The sequence below is a fragment of the Coregonus clupeaformis genome, chromosome 30 (assembly GCF_020615455.1).
Source record: "Coregonus clupeaformis isolate EN_2021a chromosome 30, ASM2061545v1, whole genome shotgun sequence".
NCBI classification, from domain to species: Eukaryota; Metazoa; Chordata; class Actinopteri; order Salmoniformes; family Salmonidae; genus Coregonus; species Coregonus clupeaformis.
This window is the reverse complement of record NC_059221.1, coordinates 32377953-32402732: the sequence shown is the minus strand read 5'-3', so window position 1 is coordinate 32402732 and position 24780 is coordinate 32377953. Positions and strand designations below refer to the sequence as shown.

The window sequence follows — 24780 nt, the reverse complement described above, 5'->3', positions numbered from 1 at the left end:
GGGGGGGACATCATTTGTATATATACAGTGGCTTGCGAAAGTATTCACCCCCCTTGGCATTTATCCTATTTTGTTGCCTTGCAACCTGGAATTAAAATGGATTTTTGGTGGGTTTGTATCATTTGATTTACACAACATGCCTACCACTTTGAAGATGCAAAATATTTTTTCTTGTGAAACAAACAACAAATAAGACAAAAAAACAGAAAACTTGAGCGTGCATAACTATTCACCCCCCCAGAGACAATACTTTGTAGAGCCAACTTTTGCAGCAATTACAGCTGCAAGTCTCTTGGGGTATGTCTCTATAAGCTTGGCACATCTAGCCACTGGGACTTTTGCCCATTCTTCAAGGCAAAACTGCTCCAGCTCCAGCTCCTTCAAGTTGGATGGGTTTGACTAGGCCAATCCAAGACATTTAAATGTTTGCCCTTAAACCACTTGAGTGTTGCTTTAGCAGTATGCTTAGGGTCATTGTCCTGCTGGAAAGTGAACCTCCATCCCAGTCTCAAATCTCTGGAAGACTGAAACAGGTTCCCCTCAATAATTTCCCTTTATTTAGCGCCATCCATCATTCCTTCAATTCTGACCAGTTTCCCAGTCCCTGCTGATGAAAAACATCCCCACAGCATGATGCTGCCACCACCATGCTTCACTGTGGGGATGGTGTTCTCGGGGTGATGAGAGGTGTTTGCGCCAGACATAGAGTTTTCCTTGATGGCCAAAAAGCTCAATTTTAGTCTCATCTGGCATGTGGGAGACTCCCCAAACATATGGAAGAAGGTACTCTGACCTTCTTCCATATGTTTGGGGAGTCTCCCACATGCCTTTTGGCGAACACCAAACGTGTTTGCTTATTTTTTTCTTTAAGCAATGGCTTTTTTCTGGCCACTCTTCCGTAAAGCCCAGCTCTGTGGTGTGTACGGCTTAAAGTGGTCCTATGGACAGATACTCCAATCTCCGCTGTGGAGCTTTGCAGCTCCTTCAGGGTTATATTTCTTTGTTGCCTCTCTGATTAAAGCCCTTCTTGCCTGGTCTGTGACTTTTGGTGGGTGGCCCTCTCTTGGCAGGTTTGTTGTGGTGCCATAATCTTTCCATTTTTTAATAATGGATTTAATGGTGCTCCGTGGGATGTTCAAAGTTTCAGATATTTTTTTATAACCCAACCCTGATCTGTACTTCTCCACAACTTTGTCCCTGACCTGTTTGGAGAGCTCCTTGGTCTTCATGGTGCCGCTTGCTTGGTGGTGTCCCTTGCTTAGTGGTGTTGCAGACTCTGGGGCCTTTCAGAACAGGTATATATATACTGAGATCATTTGACAGATCATGTGACACTTAGATTGCACACAGGTGGACTTTATTTAACTAATTATGTGACTTCTGGAGGTTATTGGTTGCACCAGATCTTATTTAGGGGCTTCATAGCAAAGGGGGTGAATACATATGCACGCACCACTTTTCCGTTATTCATTTTTTTGAAACAAGTTCTTTTTTTCATTTCACTTCACCAATTTTGACTATTTTGTGTATGTCCATTACATGAAATCCAAATAAAAATCCATTTAAATTACAGGTTGTAATGCAACAAAATAGGAAAAACACCAAGGGGGATGAATACTTTTACAAGGCACTGTATATACACTACCAGTCAAAAGTTTGGACACACCTTCTCATTCAAGGGTTTTTCTTAATTTTTTACTATTTTCTACATTGTAGAATAATAGTGAAGACATCAAACCTATGAAAGAACACATATGGAATCATGTAGTAACCCAAAAAGTGTTAAATATATTTTATATTTGAGATTCTTCAAATAGCCACCCTTTGACTTGATGACAGCTTTGCACACTCTTGGCAAACACTATGTTGTTTTACCTGACCTCTGAGCACACTCAATATTACTGTAATTAAATAGCATATACAGTTGAAGTCGGAAGTTTACATACACTTAGGTTGGAGTCATTAAAACTCATTTTTCAACCACTCCACAAATTTCTTGTTAACAAACTATAGTTTTGGCAAGTCGGTTAGGACATCTACTGCGCATGACACAAGTAATTTTTCCAACAATTGTTTACAGACAGATTATTTCACTTATATTTCACTGTATCACAATTCCAGAAAATGATGTCATGGCTTTAGAAGCTTCTGACATCATTTGAGTCAATTGGAGGTGTACCTGTGGATGTATTTCAAGGCCTACCTTCAAACTCAGTGTCACGATCGTCAGGGTAAGGAGTAGACCAAGGCGCAGCGTGATGAACAAACATTACTTTAATTAGTTAAAGCACGAAACAAAACAAGAAACGACTCGTGACGTCCACGGTATCAATGACCGAACACGGAACAAAAACCCACAACCACAAAGGGAAAACATACAGTTTAAATATGGCTCCCAATCAGAGACAACCAGCCAACAGCTGACACTCGTTGCCTCTGATTGGGAGTCACTCAGGCAAACATAGAAATACAACAAACTAGAATGAACACCAACATAGAAATACACACATAGAAATGAACACACCCTGGCTCAACATAATGAGTCCCAGAGCCAGGGTGTGACAGTACCCCCCCCCCTAAAGGCGCGGACTGCGACCGCGCCTCAACTAAACAAACCAGGGGAGGGCTGGGCGGGCATACCTCCTCGGCGGCGGTTCTGGCTCCGGCCTTGACCACCACCCTCCAATACACCCCCCATAGTGCCCCTGGTCCGGGCTGGCGACGCGCACCGTATACTTGGTGCGAGTGGCAGGAACAAGCCGGGCCGGGCTGGCGACGCGCACCATATACTTGGTGCGAGTGGCAGGAACAGGCCGGGCCGGGCTGGCGACGCACACCGTAGGCTTGGTGCGTGGAGCAGGGACAGGCCGGGCTGGGCTGTCGATGCACACCGTAGGCTTGGTGCGTGGAGCAGGGACAGGCCGGGCTGGGCTGTCGACGCACACCGTAGGCTTGGTGCGTGGAGCAGGGACAGGCCGGGCTGGGCTGTCGACGCACACCGTAGGCTTGGTGCGTGGAGCAGGGACAGGCCGGACTGGGCTGGCGACGCACACCGTAGGCTTGGTGCGTGGAGCAGGGACAGATAGGAGGCCTGGAGTGAAGAGCGGCCACCACCCGTCCTGGCTGAATGCCTACCCTCACACACTCCGTGTGAGGCATCCGCACAGGACGTACAGGGCGGTGTACCCCTGGCCTGGTGGCCTTCTGGATCCGCCCCCTTTTCTCCTCCGTCAGCCCCGTCGTCCATGCCGTGTGCCCCCCTAAAAAAATTTTCTGGGGTTGCCTCACGACCGTCCGACGACTGACCCTGATCACGCCGTAGCTCCTCTCTACGGCGCGCCTCCACCGTCTCTTCTCCCGGCGCTTCCTCCCATGTCCAGCCCAAGAGCTGCCCCTGGACACGCTGCTTGGTCGTTGCATGGTGGGTTTTTCTGTCAAGGTCGAGGTAAGGAGTAGACCAAGGCACAGCGTGATGAACAAACATGACTTTAATTAGTTAAAGCACGAAACAAAACAAGAAACGACTCGTGACGTCCACGGTATCAATGACCGAACACGGAACAAAAACCCACAACCACAAAGGGAAAACATACAGTTTAAATATGGCTCCCAATCAGAGACAACCAGCCAACAGCTGACACTCGTTGCCTCTGATTGGGAGTCACTCAGGCAAACATAGAAATACAACAAACTAGAATGAACACCAACATAGAAATACACACATAGAAATGAACACACCCTGGCTCAACATAATGAGTCCCAGAGCCAGGGTGTGACACTCAGTGCCTCTTTGATGGGAAAATCAAAAGAAATCAGCCAAGACCTCAGAAAAAAGATTGTAGACCTCCACAAGTCAGATTGATCCTTGGGAGAAAGTTCCAAATGCCTGAAGGTACCACGTTCATCTGTACAAACAATAGTACGGAAGTATAAACACCATGGGACCACTCAGCCGTCATACCGCTCAGGAAGGAGACGCGCTCTGTCTCCTAGAGATTAACGTAGTTTGGTGCGAAAAGTGCAAATCAATCCCAGAACAACAGCAAAGGACCTTGTGAAGATGCTGGAGGAAACAGCTACAAAAGTATCTATATCCACAGTAAAACGAGTCCTATATCGACATAACCTGAAAGGCCGCTCAGCAAGGAAGAAGCCACTGCTCCAAAACCGCCATAAAAAAGCCAGACTACAGTTTGCAACTGCACATGGGGACAAAGATCGTACTTTTTGGAGAAATGTCCTCTGGTCTGATGAAACAAAAATTGAACTGTTTGGCCATAATGACCATCGTTATGTTTGGAGGAAAAAGGGGACAGCATGCAAGCCGAAGAACACTATCCCAACCGTGAAGCAAGGGGGTGGCAGCATCATGCTGTGGGGGTGCTTTCCTGCAGGAGGGACTGGTGCACTTCACAAAATAGATGGCATCATGAGGAAGGAAAATTATGTGGATATACTGAAGCAACATCAGTCAAGAAGTTAAAACTTGGTCGCAAATTGGTCTTCCAAATGGACAATGACCCCAAGCATACTTCCAAAGTTTTGGCAAAATGGCTTAAGGACAACAAAGTCAAGGAATTGGAGTGGCCATCACAAAGCCCTGACCTCAATCCTATAGAAAATGTGTGGGTAGAACTGAAAAAGCGTGTGCGAGAAAGGAGGCCTACAAACCTGACTGAGTTACACCAGCTCTGTCAGGAGGAATGGGCCAAAATTCACCCAACTTATTGTGGGAAACTTGTGGAAGGCTACCCGAAACGTTTGACCCAAGTTAAACAATTTAAAGGCAATGCTACCAATTACTAATTGAGTGTATGTAAACGTCTGACCCACTGGGAATGTGATGAAAGAAATATTCTGACATTTCACATTCTTAAAATAAAGTGGTGATCCTAACTGACCTAAGACAGGGAATTTTTTACTAGGATTAAATGTCAGGAATTGTGAAAAACTGAGTTTAAATGTATTTGGCTAAGGTGTATGTAAACTTCCAACTTCAACTGTACGTATGTATCTAGATAAACAGGAAGGAGGTTAATGTAACACTTTGTGATACAGAGGTCAATGAAACAGAGACTGGTTTCGGTACACCACTTTGATTCCCTCTGTTTCAGGGTTAGTCAACCTGCAGTGTGTCTAGTCAGAGAACAGACTTGCAAAAGACTTCCTCAAGTTTCGTATGGTCTCGGCCTTGGCCATGTCTTCACTGGCTGTGCGAAAGAAGAATGTTTCCTTCAGGCCGAAGGCGTTGGTCAGGGACTGAGATTTACTGGAGAAAAAAAAAAATAGTAGTGATTATAATCAGTAGTAGTAGTAAGCCGAAGGTCAAATAACCTTACCAATTGACTGTAGAGCATTATATTTCTTAGATACAGGCTATTATGTTTGGTTTAACCTTGTAATTATGTCGACACTAAGTATATTTAAAGTGTTGCTGACAATGTGCTCTTACTTCAGCGGTGGATGTGCCTCTGCCTTTTCCTCTGCTGTTGGCTGTTCTACCACTGGAGGCTGGTTCTTCTCAGGACTGGTGGCCTTCCCTTGTGCCTGAGTCGGTGATTCATTTTGGGGTTGGGCCAGTGGCTCAGGCTGGGGTAGGACTGAGGCCTGTGGAGGAGCCTTGGACTCGGGTTGGACCTGAGGTACTGAGTTGCGCTGTCTTGGGGGTGCAGGCTTGGCAGGCTGTGCTGGAGGTGGTAGTGGTTGTTGAGCCTCCAGGCCTCCTGGTCTGGGCTTGGCCTGACTCGCTGACTGCGGATGGGGCTGCTGTGTGGTTGGGGTAGGCCTCTGGCTTGAGTCTTTAGCAGAAGCTTTAGGAGCTGACTTTGGAGCAGGCCTGGGACTTTGTGATAGTGATCCTTGGGGCCCCTAATTTTAGTACAATAAATACTTTATGATATTATCACACTTTTGCTGTGGAGAGAGTATATTGAATAATGTACCAAAGGCTTTGAATATTAGTCTGTACCTTTTTCACATTTGTATGGGTAAATTTGTCCCTAAAACCACCTGACAATAACAGTAGACAGTCTAAAATCAACACTGGTCAAGGGAGGAGGTAAAAGCTGCCAAATAAAGAAACACAAAGCAGGGGGGGGATACATTATTACAATACTGCAGATATCTGTCATGCATTAGAAGCAATGCAATGTGGGGCGCACATGCTTCATGAGGGTTTGATGGAGGGGTTTTGACCAACCAATATGTTTGCACATTTATTTGGTTTTCCCCACTTTAATAATATGATATGATAGATAAATACATACTTTGACTACCATTAGTAGGTCTTAAAATAAAAGTAAATTGATATTGTGTTCTGACCTTTCTTCGCCTGTGTTTGTTGTTGGTTCTCTTGCTCCACATAACTTTCTATAAACTGACTTTTTAAAGAGTCCCTATCCACTGTATATACTGTACATAGTGACACAATATAGGGTGATTTGCTCGTTGATATAGGCCTAGTGTTTTTATACAACCATAACAAATATGGCAACACAGACTGAACATATATTGCAAAGGAAGCTTTATTGCCAGTGACAGGGGAAAATATCAATTTGGGGAATTTTTCTACAATGTATTGTTATCTGTACTGGATTTTTTCAAACAGTTCAACACTAGTTCCAAGAGTGCACACTTAACAGATAGTAGTCACCCTGGTCCAAAATAGCTGCAACCCAGCAGGTTTGAAAAACTGAACCAGCAAAGGAGTTTCACCTGGGCAGGATGGCTGATTTTGAGTTTCCCCTGACAATAACTTCTTTAATCAATTAGTTCCACAACAAATACGTCACTATGCAACTATTAAGGACCTTGGTGCCACCGCTCTATCCTCCCTTTTGTAGATACGTCATGGCATTTTACTCCACAAATCAAAACACAAAACCATAAAGCCACAGGCAAGGCTTTTACAGGGTTACTCTCTGGGTTAGGCTATCTGCACAGACACAATGTTATTTCATACACCTAGGAAAATAACTTGCACACTGAGCTTGCTAAACATAGTTCGTTTGTACAATTCTGTTAGTAACAAACAAAGTGTTTTAGAATGGGACACACATGTACAATTACCTTGATATAGATGTATTCTTAGTTGTACGACCATTTCACCAAATAGGACACATGCATGGCTTCTAATAACTACTACTTAATGCAGGTGTTTTTAATGTACAACAGTGGTAGCTATGGGAGAATGTTTGTATCCCACTTGTGAATATAGCTCTATGAATAAATTATGGAAGAAGATCTGGTACTAAAAATATAAAGAATATAAAGTTATAAACATATATATTGCACTCTCCATTAACTCAGAGGAGTATGATAAGGCAAATATGTCAAATTATTTTTAAATGGCAGTAACATAAGCATAACTCCACACATATCATCACTGCAATACAGAGCGCCATCCCTGTTGTCATGGCAACACCACTACAGTCATTGATATTGAGCATGGACGGTATGTGTATGGTGGTATCAGAAACCTTATACCTAGTAATTTAAATATATTATTATGCAAGACCATTTCACTGAAGCACAATTTAATTTTTTACTTGACAACATAATTGAAAATGACAGGACTAATTTGACTACTTCACTTCCTGAAATATCACAAATAGGTTTACACATGCATCATAGACCTAAGAGGAAACGGTTATTACTGTAATCTCATTAGATAATGAACACACCCCTAGAGTCATTCTGTTAACGAATCTTAATGAGAGCATTCTACTATCACAGTTACTCTCTAACTCTATCACAATCTCTCCTCTCTGCTGACGCAAATGCAGCTGCCACAAACATATCCTATATATTTACAGTGTGGGGACTGTGATTATAAGTGCTGAGTGATAATAAATAAGTCAAATATGTATTATTTCTCTCAAAATGCTAGAGTAGTCTATTGTAATTTTGTAAGTTATCTAATATGTTTGTCCTCATACACATGAAGACATCTATGGCTGTGTTCTGTGCATAGAGACAATTTATAAAACTGTCAAAGAACTGTCTTGCTAGGAGTTGGTTATTATAGCAATGTTCACTGAGGGAAGTATGGGTAGTCTATCTGCTAATAATGAACAAAGAAACAGCAACGTTTCATACATGTTTCAAACCTCCTTTTAAACAATGAAGGTCTACATAGAAGTGATCTTGCTGTATGTGTTGGTGTACTCATTAGCTTTCTTGGCTCTAACACTTGGTTGTTTATGAATACACCTATTTTGTATAACTTATACAATATGTATTCCATATTATGACACATTCACAATGCATAAATCACAGGGACAGTAGTTTGGAACTATAACATTGATGTCACTAAAGAAACATCCTGATTGATCATCTGACATTTAAAACATACAGTTACCTGCCTTCATATCATTCAGGCAAAACAAAAGATAATTACCTATTATATTAGTATATGTATGAAAATAATCACCACTACAGACACACGCACCCACATTTACATATTGACATATACACAAACGTCAAACTGCACGATAAACCAGTTTGACAATATCTAAAAGTACACACCAAAATGGAGGGGGGGGGGGTCAAATGATGAATAATGACTAAATCAAACACCTGACACACAGCAGCACTAGACTCAGTGTAGACACAATCTGCTCATTACACCGTCAACAACAGCCCCAAAGAAAACAACGGCTACAGAGAAACAGAGGCGACCGTTACAAGCACACTAAATCAACAGGGAAACAAGTGGACAGTACATCTTGACACTGCATAGAGGAAAAACACATTCCAGGCCAGCAGTACACTCTGGGCCAAACTTAACACCAGCCAGATCTCAGTCTGTCTAACGTCTCTCCACTCCCCAACTCCCTCCCCTCCTCTCTGCTTTTGTGTTCAGCTAATGTACGTCATCATCATTTCAATATTACATAGACTTCCACTTTGGCGGGCTAATTAGTTGGCCTGGACGGGTTTTGGCCCCACTGCAACGCCATTACAGTCGAGAATGTATTGCAGACAACCTTGAGGAGGGCGTGTAGCACCAGTCTTGGGATCAACCACCAGGTCCTTCTGGACACCACTCTGCAAACACACAAAACAAAGTGTTACTCCCAGAGACACTACAGTTAAATGTCCTTATGACACAATTCTGTTTTCATACTGCTTTAAAGAATGTACTTTTCCAACAAGAATATAGATCCAATGTTGGTTTTATACTAATCTGGCAATACACAAAGGCTATACACAAATCTAGCTATACACTAGTTACTAAGACACAGTAATATGGATATTATACACTAAACTCTAATACAGGTGGAGGCTCTCAAACAGGATTTCCTAAAAGCCTACCTGTGAGACTATGACTGATCATATTCCCATACAGTTGGTGTATGTAGCCTACTTCACCATACCTGTGACGGCTGCATGGTGGTTGGTCTGTTAGCAGACCCAGCGGGTGTCCGTCCTACTGCCTGGTTCATCTTGGCTACCACCATGTCAGTGATGAGCTGCCTGTCCTCTGCCTGATGCTCTCCTACCAGCGACATGGAGGACCCCACCACCTGACACACACAGAAGATGGTATTATTACCAGAGGAAGAGAAGGTGGACGTGGAGTAAGTTATGAAGGAAGCACAGTAGATTGTGTGTCACATTTGGTTAAAGTGAGGGTTTAACTGAATGGCTAGGGAAATATGTTTGGATACCATCCCATGCTCTCAATAGTTGTGCCATCTGTGAAACATGAACATTTAACCATATCATGTGTAGGCTGCTGTTCCCATAACAACCAGATAGCGACCTAACAAGGTTATGGAATACAGTAATACATTGGTTAACAAATATGTTGAATATTTCAAAATATTTAATAAGCAAACTGCCTGTGTGTTGAGAGCAGCTGAATAATTAGGTAATACATCATAATAATTCCTGCAATATTTCAGGCGATGTGAAATATTTTACACTTACTAGGAAACACCTACCTCAGTGATGTAATCTTTCCCGTCCTTTCCATGAATGGCTTTGACAGCACAGATATCCAGCCCTCCGAAGATCTCTGAGCAGGTGTCAACCCACAGCTTGTACCTGAACACAAGCCAAGGAGGATAGATCTCACACAAAGTGGTCTTACATAGTGTCACAGTCAACAGATTTATGTCAAGGACGAGTGTGATGCTATTTAATAGAGATAATTTGCATGTAGCAGTGTGATTACTCAAATGGCTTTAATCAATTGTGTACCATTCAGAGAGAACACAATACAGAGTGCTAACTTGTATCAATACAGACATTTAGATTGTTTCATAATGAGCTACATGAATTATAATTGACTTTCGTAATGAGACAGGCTATTGTCTGGCATTCTCTTGTCTTGTCCTATTAGAATGGAAGCATTGTCAGTGGTGTTGTACTGCTGTTGTTCAGGACTCATACCTGTCAGTCATGGCCACTTGTTCCAACATGGCTGAGCCTGTGTTGCTCTTCCAGTTGCCAGAGATTGAAGTCCTCCTATAATGTATGAGACATTATACAAATGGTATACATATTAAAGTCCCTGTTGATTGTTAATTCAAGGATTCACAAATTAAATTGTCTTGGATTAATTCGATTACACTTCTGGATTACACAACAACAACAAAAAAGGCAGATACTTACAGTGAGGGAAAAAAGTATTTGATCCCCTGCTGATTTTGTACGTTTGCCCACTGACAAAGAAATGATCAGTCTATAATTTTAATGGTAGGTTTATTTGAACAGTGAGAGACAGAATAACAACAACAAAATCCAGAAAAATGCATGTCAAAAATGTTATGAATTGATTTGCATTTTAATGAGGGAAATAAGTATTTGACAACCTCTCAATCAGAAAGATTTATGACCCCAGGTGTCTTTTATACAGGTAACGAGCTGAGATTAGGAGCACACTCTTAAAGGGAGTGCTCCTAATCTCAGCTTGTTACCTGTATAAAAGACACCTGTCCACAGAAGCAATCAATCAATCAGATTCCAAACTCTTCACCATGGCCAAGACCAAAGAGCTCTCCAAAGATGTCAGGAACAAGATTGAAGACCTACACAAGGCTGGAATGGGCTACAAGACCATGGCCAAGCAGCTTGGTGAGGAGGTGACAACAGTTGGTGCGATTATTCGCAAATGGAAGAAACACAAAATAACTGTCAATCTCCCTCGGCCTGGGGCTCCATGCAAGATCTCACCTCGTGGAGTTGCAATGATCATGAGAACGGTGAGGAATCAGCCCAGAACTACACGGAAGGATCTTGTCAATGATCTCAAGTCAGCTGGGACCATAGTCACCAAGAAAACAATTGGTAACACACTACGCCGTGAAGGACTGAAATCCTGCAGCGCCCACAAGGTCCCCCTGCTCAAGAAAGCACATATACAGGCCCGTCTGAAGTTTGCCAATGAACATCTGAATGATTCAGAGGAGAACTGGGTAAAAGTGTTGTGGTCAGATGAGACAGAAATCGAGCTCTTTGGCATCAACTCAACTCGCCGTGTTTGGAGGAGGAGGAATGCTGCCTATGACCCCAAGAACACCATCCCCACCGTCAAACATAGAGGTGGAAACATTAATTATTTCGGGGTGTTTTTCTGCTAAGGGGACAGGACAACTTCACCGCATCAAAGGGACGATGGACGGGGCCATGTACCGTCAAATCTTGGGTGAGAACCTCCTTCCCTCAGCCAGGGCATTGAAAATGGGTCGTGGATGGGTATTCCAGCATGACAATGACCCAAAACACACGGCCAAGGCAACAAAGGAGTGGCTCAAGAAGAAGCACATTAAGGTCCTGGAGTGGCCTAGCCAATCTCCAGACCTTAATCCCATAGAAAATCTGTGGACGGAGCTGAAGGTTTGAGTTGCCAAACGTCAGCCTCGAAACCTTAATGACTTGGAGAAGATCTGCAAAGAGGAGTGGGACAAAATCCCTCCTGAGATGTGTGCAAACCTGGTGGCCAACTACAAGAAACGTCTGACCTCTGTGATTGCCAACAAGGGTTTTGCCACAAAGTACTAAGTCATGTTTTGCAGAGGGGTCAAATACTTATTTCCCTCTTTAAAATGCAAATCAATTTATAACATTTTTGACATGCGTTTTTCTGGATTATTTTGTTGTTATTCTGTCTCTCACGGTTCAAATAAACCTACCATTAAAATGAAAGACTGATCATGGGCAAACGTACAAAATCAGCAGGGGATCCAATACTTTTTTCCCTCACTGTATGCCTAATGTGGAACATTTAAAGGTTTTCAGATGTTTACATTAGCTTACAACAGAGGAATAATCATAAATACAAAATGGCGAATAGTACGTACATGTAAGCCTTGTAGTCATTGCCAATCTTCTGGATTCTGATGTCGTACTTGGAGTCGATGAGGGGCTCTGTGGTGGTGTAGGTCTGGGTGAGAGCCACAACACTGACTATGTCCTGGAACTTACTGTGGTTATCCACCTTCACCTGGACACAACACACACAGTAAGTACAGTAAGAAACCCAGGGAGGAAACAACATTAGGAGATGATAGTCGTCAGTGGTTCTCTCAAACAACCAGGTCCTCTCCAAACGGCAACATTAACCCATGTATTTTGTCTGCTAGTATAACCTTATTTTTTGTGATGTAATTGTTTTTGTAATGAACAATAATAACAACCAGACCAGAATGCACCTCTCGCCAACCAACACCCTCCACTAGCAGCCCGACAGTCTACAGAATAACAATATCAAGCCTTAATAACATTCTTACCTTTCCTACTCCTGAGTGAGCGTGTCCAATTTTCACAACTACAGGAAACGTTGGCATGGCAACCTGAGTGATAAACCGTCAGACATGATTGTTTTATGTCTGGTTTCATGATACAACGAAGCAAAATAAGTCCACATTAATGGCTACATTTTCAGAGGACATGATTAGGTCATTACCATCTCCTTGTAGTTGGGATAGAAGGTCTGTTCGATCAGAGGGAACTTCTCTGCACCAAGCTTCCTGTAGGTGCTTATTAGCTGTGCAAACTAGAGACAAACATTTGATATCCATTAGTGAGACATCCATTAGTGAAGTTATGCCACTGACTTAAGACACAAATAAACAAGTCTCATGCATTGCACCCAGCCAGCCTTCTGTCTGCCTACCGCCCAGGGCTTGTCACACAGGTTGTAGATGGACTCCAGCGAGTTGATACTGGGGATGCCCCCATACTGCAGACCAATGATCAGGTTACGGAAGTCCTCATTGTGGGTCATACTGAAGGCATGTTGGAGGATGAGGACAAAGTCAGGCTTGAATGACCTGTAAAACATAAATACACAGATGCTTCAGAGAGAAATGAAAAGTGGTTTGACCTTCACAACCATGGCTGTCACGATCGTCATAATGATTGGACCAAGGCGCAGCGTGATATGCGTACATCTCTTTAATGTGTACTTAGCAACACGATACAAAATACAAAACGAAACGTGAAGTCCTCGGTCATGAACACAAACCAACACGGAACAAGATCCCACAAAAGACAAGTGCACAATAGGCTGCCTAAGTATGGTTCCCAATCAGAGACAACAAGCAACAGCTGATTCACGTTGCCTCTGATTGAGAACTACCCCGGCCAACATAGAAACACATAAACTAGATCGTGAACATAGAACACAAAACATAGACCCTACACACCCTGGCTCAACATATAAGAGTCCCCAGAGCCAGGGCGTGACAGTACCCCACCCCAAAGGTGCGGACTGCGACCGCGCCAACATAAACCCAACAGGGGAGGGGCCGGGTGGGCATTCCGCCTCGGAGGCGGATCCGGCTCCGGGCGTGACCACCACCCTCTAACAACCCCCCGTAGCGCCCCTGGTCTGGTCCCGCTGGCTGGAGCTGGACATCGGTGGAGCGGATTGCTTAGGCTCCGGTGTGGAGCAGCTGACCGGTACCTGACCAGGCACCGGTGAAACAGGCACCGGCTGTGCCGGACTGACGACACGCACCACTGGCTTGGTGCGGGGAGCAGGGACGGGCCGGACCGGGCTGGCGACGCGCACCACAGGCTTGGTGCGGGGAGCAGGAACGGGCCGGACCGGGCTGACGTCGCGCACCACTGGCTTGGTGCGGGAGCAGGAACGGGCCGACCGGTTGACGACGCGCACCATTGGCTTGGTGCGGGAGCAGGAATGGGCTGGACCGGGCTGACGGGCACACCACTGGCTTGGTGCGGGGAGCAGGAACAGGCCGGGCCGGGCTGGCGACGCGCTCCGTAGGCTTGGTGCGGGGAGCAGGAACAGGCCGGGCCGGGCTGACGTCGCGCACCACTGGCTTGGTGCGGGGAGCAGGAACGGGCCGGACCGGGCTGACGACGCGCACCATTGGCTTGGTGCGGGGAGCAGGAATGGGCCGGACCGGGCTGACGAAGCACACCACTGGCTTGGTGCTGGGAGCAGGAACAGGCCGGGCCGGGCTGGCGACGCGCACCGTAGGCTTGGTGCGGGGAGCAGGAACAGGCCGGGCCGGGCTGGCGACGCGCACCATTGGCTTGGTGCGGGGAGCAGGGACGGGCCGGACCGGGCTGACGAAGCGCACCACTGGCTTGGTGCGGGGAGCAGGAACAGGCCGGACCGGGCTGACAACGCGCACCATTGGCTTGGTGCGGGGAGCAGGAATGGGCCGGACCGGGCTGACGAAGCGCACCACTGGCTTGGTGCGGGGAGCAGGAACAGGCCGGGCCGGGCTGGCGACGCGCACCATAGGCTTGGTGCGGGGAGCAGGAACAGGCCGGGCCGGGCTGGCGACGCGCACCATTGGCTTGGTGCGGGGAGCAGGAACAGGCCGGGCTGGGCTGGCGACGCGCACCACAGGCTTGGTGCGGGGAGCAGGAACAGGCCGGGCCGGGCTGGCGACGCGCACCATTGGCTTGGTGCGGGGAGCAGGAACAGGCCGGGCCGGGCTGGCGACGCGCACCATTGGCTTGGTGCGAGGGGCAGGAACAGGCTGGGCCGGGCTGGCGACGCGCACCATTGGCTTGGTGCGTGGGGCAGGAACAGGCCGGGCTGGCGACGCGCACCATTGGCTTGGTGCGAGGGGCAGGAACAGGCCGGGCCGGGCTGGCGACGCGCACCACAGGCTTGGTGCGGGGAGCAGGGACAGGCCGGGCCGGGCTGGCGACGCGCACCATAGGCTTGGTGCGGGGAGCAGGAACAGGCCAGGCCGGGCTGGCGAGACGGACTGGAAGTCTGGAGCGAAGAGCTGACACAACCCGCCCTGGCTGAATGCCTATTTTTACACACACTGTGTGCGGCATCAGCACAGGACGTACAGGGCTGTGTACTCATATTGGCACTACAGCACGTGACACTGGCGCAGGATATCCGGGACCGAGGAGGGGTACTGGAGGCCACGAGCGTTGAGCCGGCACACTCCGTCCTGGCTGCATGCCCACCTTAGCACGACACGTGCGTGGTGCTCGCACAGGGCGTACCGGACTGTGCCGGACCACTCGCGGCACAGTACGCAGCTCCGCATACCTCGGAACCTGCCCAGTCTCACGCTGCCTAGCCTGAGTACGGGGAGTTGGCTCTGCTCTACCTCTAGGCTCCGCCAACCTCCCTTCCAGCCCCCCAAACTCGGTGGCCTCCTCTCCTAATCCACAAACTTGCCCAGTAGCTGCCTCCAGCAGCCCCGTCGTCCATGCCGTGTGCCCCCCCCAAATTTTTTATTGGGTTTGCCTCTTGCGTGTCCGACGTCGGCCCGGTTGGCGCCGCTGCTCCTCTCTATGGCGCGCCTCCACCGTCTCCTCCCACGGACGCCGATCCATACCGGCCTGGATTTCCTCCCAAGTCCAGGACCCCTGCCCGTCCAAGATCTCCTCCCAAGTCCAGGCTGTCCGCTCCTGGACACGCTGCTTGGTCCTGTTTTGGTGGGATCTTCTGTCACGATCGTCGTAATAAGTGGACCAAGGTGCAGCGTGATATGCGTACATCTCTTTAATAGTGTACTGGCAACACGATACAAAATACAAAACAACCAAACGAAACGTGAAGTCCTCGGTTAACAAACACAAACCTACACGGAACAAGATCCCACAAAACACAAGTGCACAACAGGCTGCCTAAGTATGGTTCCCAATCAGAGACAACAAGCAGCAGCTGATTCTCGTTGCCTCTGATTGAGAACCACCCCGGCCAACCTAGAAAACACATGAACTAGAAACTGAACATAGAACACAAAACATAGACCCTACACACCCTGGCTCAACATATAAGAGTCCCCAGAGCCAGGGCGTGACAATGGCACATTTTCAGATTCGATGTTTGAGTATGTTGCTTATGAAAAATTGCCTTTTGCGGCACTGGTGAAGTGCCAATGATTTCAGATAATACTGTTTGGCTTGTGTGTGTGTGTGTGTGTGTGTGTGTGTGTGTGTGTGTGTGTGTGTGTGTGTGTGTGTGTGTGTGTGGTGTGTGTGTTTGTGCGCGCGTCCGCACGTGTCTCACCTGGCCACCTTGGTACCGTTCCTCAGAACCTGCATGTCCACATTACAAGACCCGTTGGAGTGAGCTATGACGTTGATCTCACTGAACTCAGCCTGGATGGCAGAAAAACAGACAGATCCATCTGAAGAACTGAATGTAGAAACTACACTACCGGTCAAAAGTTTTACAACACCTACTCATTCAAGGGTTTTTCTTTATTTTTACTATTTTCTACATTGTAGAATAATAGTGAAGACATCAAAACTATGAAATAACACATATGGAATCATGTAGTAACCAAAAAAGTGTTAAACATAATGAAGATATATTTTATATTTGAGATTCTTCAAATAGCCACCCTTTGCCTTGATGACAGCTTTGCACACTCTTGGCATTTTCTCAACCAGCTTCACCTGGAATGCTTTTCCAACAGTCTTGAAGGAGTTCCCACATATGCTGAGCACTTGTTGGCTGCTTTTTCCTTCAGTATGCGGTCTGACTCACCCCAAAACATCTCAAATTTGGTTGAGGTCGGGGGATTGTGGAGGCCAGGTCATCTGATGCAGCACTCCATCACCCTCTTTCTTGGGAAAATAGCCCTTACACAGCCTGGAGGTGTGTTGGGTCATTGTCCTGTTGAAAAACAAATGATAGTCCCACTAAGCCCAAACCAGATGGGATGGAGTATTGCTGCAGAATGCTGTGGTAGCCATGCTGGTGAAGTGTGCCTTGAATTCTAAATAAATCTCAGACAGTGTCACCAGCAAAGCACCCCCACACCATAACACCTCCTCCATGCTTTACGGTGGGAACTACACATGCGGAGATCATCCGTTCACCCACACCACGTCTCACAAAGACACAGCGGTTGCACCAAAAATCTCAAATTTGGACTCCAGACCAAAGGACAAATTTCCACCGGTCTAATGTCCATTGCTCATGTTTCTTTGCCCAAGCAAGTCTCTTCTTCTTATTGGTGTCATTTAGTGGTGGTTTCTTTGAAGCAATTCGACCATGAAAGCCTGATTCACACAGTCTCCTCTGAACAGTTGATGTTGAGATGTGTCTGTTATTTGAACTCTGTGAAGTATTTATTTGAGCTGCAATTTCTGAGGCTGGTAACTCTAATGAACTTATCCTCTGCAGCAGAAGTAACTCTGGGTCTTCCATTCCTGAGGCGGTCCTCATGAGAGCCATTTTCATCATAGTGCTTGATGGTTTTTGCGACTGCACTTGAAGAAACTTTAAAAGTTCTTGAAATGTTCCATATTGACTGACCTTCATGTCTTAAAGTAATGATGGACTGTCTTCTGTATACCCCCCCCCCCCCCTACCTTGTCACAACACAACTGATTGGCTCAAATGCATTAAGAAGGAAAGAAATTCCACAAATTAACTTTTACGAAGGCACACCTCTTAATTGAAATGCATTCCAGGTGACTACCTCATGAAGCTTGTTGAGAGAATGCCAAGAGTGTGCAAAGCTGTCATCAAGGCAAAGGGTGGCTATTTTAAGAATCTCAAATATAAAATATATTTAACTTTTAACACTTTTTTGGTTACTACATGATTCCATATGTGCTATTTCATAGTTTTGATGTCTTCACTATTATTCTACAATGTAGAAAATAGTAAAAATAAAGAAAAACCCTTGAATGAGTAGGTGTTCTAAAACTTTTGACCGGTAGTGTATATCAATAGTCATAAATACAGCATAGATCAGAGGAGGCTGGTGGGAGGAGCTACAGTGCCTTGCGAAAGTATTCACCCCCCTTGGCATTTTGCCTATTTTGTTGCCTTACAACCTGGAATTAAAATGGATTTTTGGTGGGTTTGTATCATTTGATTTACACAACATGCCTACCACTTTGAAGATGCAAAATATTTTTTCTTGTGAAACAAACAACAAATAAGACAAAAAAAACTTGAGCGTGCATAACTATTCACCCCCCGAAAGTCAATACTTTGTAGAGCCACCTTTTGCAGCAATTACAGCTGCAGCTCTCTTGGAGTATGTCTCTATAAGCTTGGCACATCTAGCCACTGGGATTTTTGCCCATTCTTCAAGGCAAAACTGCTCCAGCTCCTTCAAGTTGGATGGATTCTGCTGGTGTGCAGCAATCTTTAAGTCAAACCACAAATTCCCAATTGAATTGAGGTCTGGGCTTTGACTAGGCCATTCCAAGACATTTAAATGTTTCCCCTTAAACCACTTGAGTGTTGCTTTAGCAGTATGCTTAGGGTCATTGTCCTGCTGGAAGGTGAACCTCCATCCCAGTCTCTAATCTCTGGAAGACTGAAACAGGTTTCCCTCAATAATTTCCCTTTATTTAGCGCCATCCATCATTCCTTCAATTCTGACCAGTTTCCCAGTCCCTGCCGATGAAAAACATGCCCACAGCATGATGCTGCCACCACCATGCTTCACTGTGGGGATGGTGTTCTCTGGGTGATGAGAGGTGTTGGGTTTGCGCCAGACATAGAGTTTTCCTTGATGGCCAAAAAGCTCAATTATAGTCTCATCTGACCAGAGTACCTTCTTCCATATGTTTGGGGAGTCTCCCACATGCCTTTTGGCGAACACCAAACGTGTTTGCTTATTTTTTTCTTGAAGCAATGGGTTTTTTCTGACCACTCTTCCGTAAAGCCCAGCTCTGTGGTGTGTACGGCTTAAAGTGGTCCTATGGACAGATACTCCAATCTCTGCTGTGAGTTTTGCAGCTCCTTTTGCAGGGTTATATTTCTTTGTTGCCTCTCTGATTAAAGCCCTTCTTGCCTGGTCTGTGACTTTTGGTGGGTGGCCCTCTCTTGGCAGGTTTGTTGTGGTGCCATATTCTTTCCATTTTGTAATAATGGATTTAATGGTGCTCCGTGGGATGTTCAAAGTTTTTGATATTTTTTTATAACCCAACCCTGATCTGTACTTCTCCACAACTTTGTCCCTGACCTGTTTGGAGAGCTCCTTGGTCTTCATGGTGCCGCTTGCTTGGTGGTGTCCTTTGCTTAGTGGTGTTGCAGACTCTGGGGCCTTTCAGAACAGGTGTATATATACTGAGATCATTTGACAGATCATGTGACACTTAGACTGCACACAGGTGGACTTTATTTAACTAATTATGTGACTTCTGGAGGTTATTGGTTGCGCCAGATCTTATTTAGGGGCTTCATAGCAAAGGGGGTGAATACATATGCACGCACCACTTTTCCGTTATTTATTTATTCGAATTTTTTGAAACAAGTAATTTTTTTCATTTCACTTCACCAATTTGGACTATTTTGTGTATGTCTATTACATGAAATCCAAATAAAAATCCATTTAAATTACAGGTTGTAATGCAACAAAATAGGAAAAACGCCAAGGGGGATGAATACTTTTGCAAGGCACTGTATACAGTTGAAGTGGGAAGTTTACATACACTTAGGTTGGAGTAATTAAAACTTGTTTTTCAACCACTCCACAAATTTCTTGTTAACAAACTATAGTTTTGGCAAGTCGGTTAGGATATCTACTTTGTGCATGACACAAGTAATTTTTCCAACAAATGTTTACAGACAAATTATTTCACTTATAATTCACTGTATCACAATTCCAGTGGGTCAGAAGTTTACATACACTAAGTTGACTGTCCCTTTAAACAGCTTGGAAAATTCCAGAAAATGATGTCATGGCTTTAAAAGCTTCTGATAGGCTAATTGACATAATTTTAGTCAATTGGAGGTGTACCTGTGGATGTATTTCAAGGCCTACCTTCAAACTCATGCCTCTTTGCTTGACATCATGGGAAAATCAAAAGAAATCAGCCAAGACCTCAGAAAACAATTTGTAGACCTCCACAAGTCTGGTTCATCCTTGGGAGCAATTTCCAAATGCCTGAAGGTACCACGTTCATCTGTACAAACAATAGTACGCAAGTATAAACACCATGGGACCACGCAGCCGTCATACCGCTCAGGAAGGAGACGCGCTCTGTCTCCTAGAGATTAACGTAGTTTGGTGCGAAAAGTGCAAATCAATCCCAGAACAACAGCAAAGGACCTTGTGAAGATGCTGGAGGAAAAACAAGTCCTATATCGACATAACCTGAAAGGCTGCTTAGCAAGGAAGAAGCCACTGCTCCAAAACCGCCTTAGAAAGGCCAGACTACGGTTTGCAACTGCACATGGGGACAAAGATCGTACTTTTTGGAGAAATGCCCTCTGGTCTGATTAAACAAAAATAGAACTGTTTGGCCATAATGACCATCGTTATGTTTGGAGGAAAAAGGGGAACGCTTACAAGCCGAAGAACACCATCCCAACCGTGAAGCTGTGGGGGTGCTTTGCTGCAGGAGGGACTGGTGCACTTCACAAAATAGATGGCATCATGAGGAAGGAAAATTATGTGGATATATATTGAAGCAACATCTCAAGACATCAGTCAGGAAGTTAAAGCTTGGTCGCAAATGGGTCTTCCAAATGGACAATGACCCCAAGCATACTTCCAAAGTTGTGGCAAAATGGCTTAAGGACAACAAAGGACAACAAATACTACCAAATACTAATTGAGTGTATGTAAACTTCTGACCCACTGGGAATGTGATGAAAGAAATAAAAGCTGAAATAAATCATTCTCTCTACTATTATTCTGACATTTCACATTCTTAAAATAAAGTGGTGATCCTAACTGACCTAAGACAGGGAATTTTTACTAGGATTAAATGTCAGGAATTGTGAAAAACTGAGTTTAAATGTATTTGGCTAAGGTGTATGTAAACTTCCGACTTCAACTGTATATGTATTGGCTGGAATGGAATAAAAGTATCTATGTAGACAACTCTATCTGAGACAGATGCCAAAAGTAAATCGACGCAGTTTGCCTATCGAGGCTTACCTGTTCCACTTTGATGTCATAATCTCCGTGTACTTTCTTCCCTCTGAAGAGTTTGGCCCTAGGCAACAGGGAAGATAATTGATTAACCTTTAGAGGACATGGTGAGATAACACTGATAGATCCTTCTGCTATTGATTCCTTGTGATCACGTTTCTTTGTGAACGCCTTCCATCAATTTACAATCACAAATGGCTCCAGTCAATATTGAATAAGACACACTTCATTGACTTTAAAATGCATCAATATGGATTTTATGGAGCAAAGACTTTAAATACACACCACACCATTACCAAAACATTCTGTCTTGTGACACATTCCCCTCAGATAAACATGTCATGGCGAATTGTTAAAGTGATAAAGTCAAGGTAGTGTCATCTCCACTACTAATCACTTTTTTATGTTATGATTTGTTTTAGTCCTTTTATGAAATTTAAGTAGTCCCCCGTGTTGCAGCATTTGCTTCCATCTAGTGGATCTTACCTGAATGGTGCATTGCAGTCAAAAGCCCTCAGAACGAGATTCATTTTACAATTCCATAAAATGGCTGAAATTATCTGGCTCAATAGCGCATCCAGTGTTAATATCAGCTTAGCATTGAGCTATGTCTGTACAGAGGTACTGGCACTCATTCTCTGCAGACAGGCAGGCTGGGCATTATTGAACCCATACACAGTGCATTTATTGAATTGAACCACAGACAAAGAGAGGAGACCTTCGTCATGCTCTTAAAGTGATGAGCGAGGGGAAGGGAGGTTAATCAATGGAGACAAACTTAGTGACCTGAAACAAACTAAGTGTCAGGGGACTGTTGAAAGCATTGCCTCTCCTCTCGTCAGTGTTGCCATGGTGTTGCTCTTAGCCAATGAACTATGTCAAGCTTTTCAATGGCCGAAACTTCAACTGGAACCATGCTGTAGAGAAGTGTACAGATTTCAATGGGATACTCCTCCACTAAAGATTACAAAATGGCTGTTCTCTACGGAGGTCTAAAACCCCAAACAGTCTTCTGACAAACCTTCTCTAAAATGCTGCTGTATAGTTCAATGGCCAAAGTAACCAAAAGGTGCTGCATATAGGCCTACAGTAGAGCCATACAAAGTTTCAATGGCCAGCATATATTCAACTTTCTATTGAAATGACACATAGCAGTGAGCACCGAAGCCTACTAGCAGAAGAAAAATACTATTGGAAAAATGATTCGATATATCTTCTACTTGTTTGTTTCATGTCAGTACCGTTTGTCAAACACACCCTAGTGAGGACTGGCTGAATAATTTATTGCTGATCTAATTTGAGTCTGGGATTTATCTGTGGCTGTGGAGGAAAACAATAATCTGAATATGAGTCACAGCAGCACAGTCACAGGGAATGAAAAGCCTGTAGATTATCTGTGTTATGATAAATTGATATATGTGGGGCTGCCAAAGACATGACTCAGAAACAGAACCACAGTGACAATGCCTGAAATTGTAGATAGGTCAGTGTTGGTTTAAGGAATGGGTATCACGACTGTCTCCCTGATTCAGTTCCTACTTGTGGAGGATGTACTGAATGTATGTGTATAGCGGTGTAACGATCCCGGCAGTCTGAGTCGGGTCCTGTCTGTGGACTAGTTTTTCTGTTCGTGATCTCCAGTTTCCCGAGGGTTCGGGAACGCTCCGGGGAGCTCTCTTGATTTCCGCACCTGCATCCCATCAGCAATCTGCACACCTGGTCCTGATCATCACCCTTCTTAGGCTCTGGCCTAACATCCATTCCCTGCCGGATCGTTAGCCATGAACAGTAGGTTTACCAGAGTATCAGTCTTAGAGCGTCTAGCGTTAGTTTTGTTGTTTTGCACCTTGTTGGTTTGTTGTTTACTTACCTCCGTTTTGTTCCATCTGCAGTCACTCATCCGGGACCTTCATCCAACCTCTGCCTGGTGGTCGGCGGCTGCCGAGCCATGATGGGATCAACCACTGCACCCCCAACAACTAATCAACGCCGCCCGCTCTGTTCCCTGGATTATTCAGCATCACTCTTGAATTTGTAAATAAACACTCACCTTCGTTTCAACTTACCTTGTCCTGGTCTGCTTCTGGGTTCTGGCTTTGTAACTCGTGACAGAACGATCCGGCCAGTATGAACCCAGCGGACCTGGACTCTGTTCGCCATGCCATTTCCCATCAGGAGAAGATGTTGGGACAACATAGCACGGCACTACAGGAGATAGCGTTGTCAGTTGGAACCTTTCTACCGGTCTGACGGAGGTCCAGAACCAGCGCAAGTTTCCGGTGGAGGATCCACTACCGGTTTCACCCATCTCGCCTGCCGCGTCTGGAGCTGTGTCCTTCCGTGAGCCCAAGGTTCCGGCGCCGGATAAATATGAGGGGGAGCTGGGAAGATGCCGTTCTTTCCTTATGCAGTGTGGGTTAGTGTTCGATCTACAGCCCTACTCTTATGCCACAGACAAGGCTAGGATAGCCTTTGTGATTGAGTTGCTGCGTGGTCGAGCGCTGGAGTGGGCTTCAGCCGTTTGGGAACGACAAGACCCCTGCATGGCTTCATACCAGGGGTTCACGGCCGAGATGAGGAAGCTCTTCGACCATTCCGTCCGAGGGAGGGACGCCGCTAGGCGCCTGTTTTCGCTTCACCAAGGAACTCGCAGCGTGGCCGACTTCGTGATCGAGTTCAAGACGTTGGCTGTGGAGAGTGGGTGGAATGAGGAGTCTCTGCAAGCGGCCTTTTACCAGGGTCTGTCGGAGCAGCTCAAGGATGAGTTGATCTCCTATCCGGAGCCTAGTGACCTGGACAGCTTGGTAGCCTTGTCTATTCGGGTGGATAATCGAGTCCGAGAGCCGAAGGAGGGAGAAGCAATGGGGTCCGTCCAATCGATCAGCTTCTCAGTTCCCAGTCGGGTCGGGTGGTGGACCAGAACACGTCGATCATTCTCCACCACAAAGGATTAGTGGAGAGGTCCTCTCTCCCGATTCTGAACCCATGCAAGTGGGGCGGCACGGGTTAACCAAGGAGGAGCGTCAACATAGACGTAAGACCAACTGCTGCCTCTACTGTGGTAGCTCGGGACATTACATCTCCACTTGTTCCCGGCGGTCGTCAAACTGCCCGGCTCGCTAAAGTTGGGAGGACTTTTAGCGAGCCAGTTTCAACCTCTCAGTACCTCTGTCAGACCCCGTTTCCCGGCTACCCTTGTGAACAGGAATCAGAGCTTAGCGATTAACGCTTTTATCGATTCAGGTGCCGATGGAAGCTTTCTTGATGCCGAGTTGGTGGAACAGCTGGGGCTTTCCAAGGAGCAATTGCCGGAAGCCATTGAAGCGACCACTCTGAACGGCAGTAGTCTGGCACGTATCACGATGAGGACTGAACCGGTTAAGATGCTGTTGTCGGGGAATCATTCGGAGATGATTTCATTCTTCATTCTGCCGTCTTCCCATGTTCCTCTGGTCCTTGGATACCCCTG

General features: G+C 45.6%; 1 protein-coding gene across 1 annotated transcript in view; it reads right to left on the bottom strand.

The window, feature by feature from the left end:
* Positions 1 to 6506: 6506 nt before the first annotated feature.
* LOC121545410 (synapsin-2) overlaps positions 6507 to 24780 on the bottom strand; it is a 30739-nt gene continuing 12465 nt past the window's right edge. Inside the window, exons 2-11 of the mRNA XM_041855925.2 lie at positions 21318 to 21375; positions 16469 to 16560; positions 13124 to 13280; positions 12914 to 13003; positions 12738 to 12800; positions 12309 to 12451; positions 10399 to 10473; positions 9948 to 10050; positions 9378 to 9527; positions 6507 to 9048 (exon numbers count right to left, since the gene is read on the bottom strand). Of these exons, the coding sequence (XP_041711859.1) occupies positions 8920 to 9048; positions 9378 to 9527; positions 9948 to 10050; positions 10399 to 10473; positions 12309 to 12451; positions 12738 to 12800; positions 12914 to 13003; positions 13124 to 13280; positions 16469 to 16560; positions 21318 to 21375 (1060 nt within the window). The 3' untranslated portion in view covers positions 6507 to 8919. The remainder of the gene's footprint in view (positions 9049 to 9377; positions 9528 to 9947; positions 10051 to 10398; positions 10474 to 12308; positions 12452 to 12737; positions 12801 to 12913; positions 13004 to 13123; positions 13281 to 16468; positions 16561 to 21317; positions 21376 to 24780) is intronic.